This window comes from Octopus bimaculoides, chromosome 26, assembly GCF_001194135.2.
Source record: "Octopus bimaculoides isolate UCB-OBI-ISO-001 chromosome 26, ASM119413v2, whole genome shotgun sequence".
Lineage (NCBI taxonomy): Eukaryota > Metazoa > Mollusca > Cephalopoda > Octopoda > Octopodidae > Octopus > Octopus bimaculoides.
In genome coordinates this window covers 13735297-13740742 of record NC_069006.1, presented here as the reverse complement: position 1 = coordinate 13740742, position 5446 = coordinate 13735297, and the positions used below count along the sequence as shown (strand labels likewise).

The 5446-nt window shown below is 38.4% G+C and overlaps 1 protein-coding gene across 1 annotated transcript in view; it reads right to left on the bottom strand.

The window, feature by feature from the left end:
- Window positions 1-5446, bottom strand: part of LOC106880134 (large subunit GTPase 1 homolog) — a 13338-nt gene that overhangs the window by 2030 nt on the left and 5862 nt on the right. Inside the window, exons 7-12 of the mRNA XM_014929964.2 lie at window positions 4841-4942; window positions 3774-3917; window positions 3517-3640; window positions 2028-2107; window positions 793-903; window positions 280-327 (exon numbers count right to left, since the gene is read on the bottom strand). Of these exons, the coding sequence (XP_014785450.1) occupies window positions 280-327; window positions 793-903; window positions 2028-2107; window positions 3517-3640; window positions 3774-3917; window positions 4841-4942 (609 nt within the window). The remainder of the gene's footprint in view (window positions 1-279; window positions 328-792; window positions 904-2027; window positions 2108-3516; window positions 3641-3773; window positions 3918-4840; window positions 4943-5446) is intronic.

Below are 5446 nucleotides of genomic sequence, written 5' to 3'. Positions count from 1 at the left end.
GTTTATGTAGTCGGCACTTAATGTATATCGGCTGAATGGACGTCAGTGATTGGTTGAAATTACAGAAATACGACAACTTTAACATGGAATAATTTATGGATTTCTTTTTTTTTTAAGAAGACTAAGAGAAAAAGATGTTTTATATGACACATTCTACCAGTGTCCCAAGTTTCAAAGTGTTTCGTTAATGAAAAATGTGGCCCCCCCGTTTTAAAAAAGATCCAGATATAGATAGATATATATAAATGAAAATGGAAATTTAAAATTCAAATAACTTACATTGGAGAAAAAAGAGGAATCGATCACCTTTTGACGAGAATGTTTCATCTGAAATTGAATAAAAGTTAAAATTGAAACATAAGACAAATATATGTGTGTGTGTGTGTGTGTATATATATATATATATACATAAGTTCAAAAAAGGAAAAAGACAAAAAAACAACAACGTGAGGACGTGATATAGATATTGTGTTACTGGACGCTTGGGAAAGGAAAGAAAGAGAATATGACGTTTCGAGTGGAGCTCTTTGTCGGAAACAAAGAAAGTCCAAAGAAGGGAAAAACGGAGGAAGAAAAAAAATCGCCACCGATGTCCACGAGGTTACATTGTGAAAGGACCAGAAGGGAAACAAAACAATGAGGGAAGATGGAGGATAATAAACATCTTCAATGACACAACCTCAACTTTAGTTAACATCTCCCTTCCAGCCTCAAACCTCCTCCTTCTCCTCCATACCCAGGGTGGCAGAAGAATTTGAATTAAACACATTTCATAAATTACCCAAATATTACCTGGGAGTTTTCAGAAGTTTCTTTCTTCGATTTTTTGGAAGATGTCTTCAGAGTATCGCTGAAATTTTCAGCTAAGACCCCAGGAGGGGGATGACAGTACAACAGCTTTCCCTGTCAAAGACCAGAAGGTATATTAATGAAATTAAAAAATAAAAAAAAAAATAATAATAATAATAATAATAATAATAATAATAATAAAACTGGAAAAAATATAAATACAAAGAGACATAGTAAGCAAAGCTTTCTACAGAAAACTTAAAACAACACTGTCACCTACTACTACTACTACAACTATTAGTACTGCAGCTACTACTACAACTATTACTACAGCAATTACTACTGCGACTACTACATAAATAATGAGAGAGCCAGCCATTATATGGTTCCTTAACCATGTCAGACCTGGGCCCCTTTATCTAATGTTAAGCCTCCACCTGGGTTCCAGGTTTAGAAAAAAATAACAAATACTGGGGTGGGGGGGGGGCATTCGTTCGACTAAAACTTTTCAAGGCAGTGCCACAGCATGGCCGCAGTCTAATATAGGAGAGTAAAGTAAAAGATAATGGATGCACAGGTTGTCGAAAGAAAAAAAATAATCATATATGCGCAGGTGTGGCTGTGCGGTAAGAAGTTTGCTTCCCAACCACATGGTTCTGGGTTCAGTCTCACTGCGTGGCACACCTTGGGCAAGTTTCTTCCACTACAGCCTTGAGCCGACCAAAGCCTTGAGTAGATTTGCTAGATGGAAACTGAAAGAAGCCCACTGTGTGTGTGCAAGCATGGCTGTGTAGTAAGAAGCTTGCTTCCCAACCACATGGTTCTGAATTCAATCCCACTGTGCGGTACCTTGGGCAAGTGTCTTCTAGTATAACCTTGAGCCAACTAAAGCCTTATGAGTGGATTTAGTTGATGGAAACTGGAAGAAGCCTGCTGTGTAAATGTGTGTGCATGTGTGTCTTTGTTTGTCCCCACCCATCACCACTTGACAGCCAATGATGGTGTGATTATGTAACTTAGCAGTTCGGCAAAGAAACAGATAGAATAAGTACTAGGCTTAAGAAATAAGTCTTGGAGTCAAGGCGGTGATCCAGCATGGCCACAGTCAAATGACTGAAAAAAGTAAAAGAATAAAAAAAAATTTTTTTTTTTAAATAATAAATGAAAGAAAACGTAAAACTACACAAAAATCAGAGGCCGTCAAATGAAAATGTATATACATTGTTCATTATACATACGTTAACGTAATCCTTAAGAATATAACGAGAAGATCGTGGACAATCTGGGACACTACTTGGAGTCATGAAGCCACGCATGTCTGAAAGACAGAAAGAAGAAAAACATTAAAACAAATGATAGAAACAACACAACAAATAGGACAATTTAGAAGAGGAGGAAGAACGGAACAGCGACCCATGCCCTGGTTTATCTCCCCCTGATACAGTTGTGTCCCTTTGACCTTAACCATGACAGACGTCATCTTTGCTTTCTTAGCATTTGTTTTACAAAAATAGAAATATTAATATTTCTAGGTCTCTCTAAAGGAGACTACGGCAGCGGTACTGGATGTTAACAGTTATCGCCAAGCCGACACGGCAGTCCTTTAGAGAGACTTAGAAATATTAATATTTCTATTTTTGAAAACCAGTGGATGTATTCCACTGAATTTAGGTAAATAATCCTTCGTACAGACGGTCAGTAGTGACACCTACTGCTGGGTTCGGCTGCTCTACATTGATAAGAGGCAATACCTCGAAACTAGTCTGTAGATGCCAGACTAGCAAGGGGAAGCGGCTGACCTCCCCAGATTCGTGTGTCACATAGCTAGTCTGAATTCAAGTTGACACTGCAACTTCGATTACATCCATCCTAGTGATCAATCCGATAGGATGAAAGGCAAAGTGACCTCGGCGGAATCTGAACTCAGAACGTAAAGCGAGACGAAATGCCGCTAAGCATTTTGCCCGGCGTGCTAACGATTCTGCTTGCGTTTCGTATTTCCAGAACGTGTAAAGTTGCGGCTATTAATGACAATATTATAAAATGGTTTTATATCCCTTGACAAAGTCGCTTCCCATGCATATTCTTTTTTTTTTTTTTACCGTTACCATTATATGAAAACAGGTCTGACTAAACCTTTTTCGAGAAGCGGGCCGCATGAGACATATTTTCTTTTATCTTTTACTTGCTTCAGTCATTAGACTGCGGCCATGCTGGGGCACCACCTTAAAATACTTCTAGTTGAACGAATCAACATTTTTTTTTTATTATGCATGATACTTATTCTATCGGACTTTGTCGAACTGCTAAGTCACAGACATAAACACACCAACACCGATTGTAGGGAGACTAATACAGCCACACACTCACACACACACATATGTATATATACATACAGACACGACGGGCTTCTTTCAATTTCCGACTAGCAAATCCATTCACAAGCTTTGGTCGGCCCGAGGTTATAGTAAAAGTTACTTGCCCAAGGTGGCATGCTGTGGGACTGAACCCGGCACCATTATCCTCAGATGTCTTACAGAGATCAAGTATACCGCCCTTCCTCCAACAATTACATCACAAAAAGGCAAACAAGGAGTAACAACAGGACTACATAATGCCAAATACAGATTAAACATGTTAACATGAAGATCAGTAACAGGGATCAAATTGGACCATCAGAACCAGACCTGACGTTAACCTGTTGAATGAAGTGAGGTGTATACTTACAGCCATAAGCATTGAGAAGTTCTAAGGCTGTGGGTGGACGATCTGGGTCATCATATTCGTCAGGTTTAGGTATCATAATACCATAGATGTCTTCAAGAATTGTCCTGGGAATTTGCTGGCAGACCTGAGAAAAGACAAGATAGGGGAAAGAGAGAAGCATATAGGAAGAGAAATAAAGAGAGAATATATTTTTAAGCGGACAAGGGAGAGAGAGAGAGAGAGAGGAAGAGAACAACAGGAATTAGATGGAGATTTACCAAAGAGACAGGTGGGACATGATCTCGCAACTGATCAATCGGTAATATTCCATTGATAATCAAGTCAGCTTTGGTTGAAACGAATGAAGGAAAGACAAGCCCTGGACAATCACAGAGCATCACACTTTTATCAACAAACAGCGTCTGAAAGGAAAATTTTACATGCTTTCAATAATTGATGTTTTACTCTTTAACAAATTTTCATTTCTTTCAGAATATAATTTTGAAATGTAGAAATCCTTAATTTCAAACATGAAAAAAGAAATGCATTTACTTTTTTTGTATGAATTCAAGCTTGGACATAATGCTTCCCAGACAACCGCCAATATCAACAGAGCATGGGCTGAAGGGTACAACGGTGATTTGAGAGATTCCATAGTGAGGATGAGACCCTTGAAGATCAAGAAGATAGAGGACGTCCATCCATCCCTGATGACCAGCATTTGAAAAGAACAGTCGAACAAAACCCATGACAAAGTGTCAGAGAAATGTTTCATATGCTTGGTGTCTCTGTGAGCAACTTGAAGAAATGCGAAATGCATGTTCACTTGAGCAAAATGAGGCCTGCACTTGTCAATCGACGTGGTCCAATTCTGTCCCGTGACAAAGCTGAACCACACATTTCCATTCCAGAATGACACTGCAGAAGTTCACAGACTTGGGATACAAGACTTTACCACACCCTCCATATTCTCCTGATCTTTCACCCACAGACTACCACTTTTACAAGCATCTAGACATTTTTTTAAGGCAAAAAAACCTTCCGTTCCAAAACTGAGGTCGAAAACTCAACCCAAGGATTTCTTGGCATCGAAACCTTTGAATTTTTATCGAACAGGCATAATTTTTATCGAACAGCATAGCTGTTCAGGGATAATACTTTGAATAATCAAATCTTTGTATAAGTTCAGTTTTTCAAGAATATAGGCTTATTTTTAGAATCGGACATTTTTCCAAACAACCTAATATTAATATAAGTTACATAAATGTACAAAACAGCAATACACTAACGCACACATGGACGTACAACCCATACAATGTATAACAGTGATGTTATTGGCTTTTACCTGAAAATGTTTGGTACGTCCTGGAGTAGCAGAGACTGGAACCTTCTTAGTTTGAAGTATGGCGTTGATGGTGGAACTTTTACCAACATTAGGGAAACCAACCTGAAGAAAGATGAAGACACATAGAATATATGATGATGATGTTGGGGAAATAGAAGCAACAGCAACAACAACTGCAATATATAATCAAAGCGCCATTTATCTTTCTACTTATGTAAAGGGGCACGGCCTAGCAGTCAGAGTGTCACACTAACGACGTCCTGGCTTTGAAAGCAGGTGGTCTGTTGCGTTCTTAACGGTGCTCTTTGTGCTCAACTGGTACAGGAGCCATCACGATTTCATAATTGTAAAATCGACACCACTTTCCAAATCATTGCATATGTGTGTGTGTAAACAAATAATAACAGATGGATAGTGGTTCACTCACTACAGCTGCTCTAAGAGTGCTTTTTATTGATGAATAGAGTTATTACATCATGTGAAAAAAACCCTTTTCATTGGGTGAATATATACACAAATTAAACATTTTAAAAGAAAACATTCCAACCAATCCAAATATGTGTCATTTCATGATTCCCTGGTGAACTTCAGTCAGAATATATATAT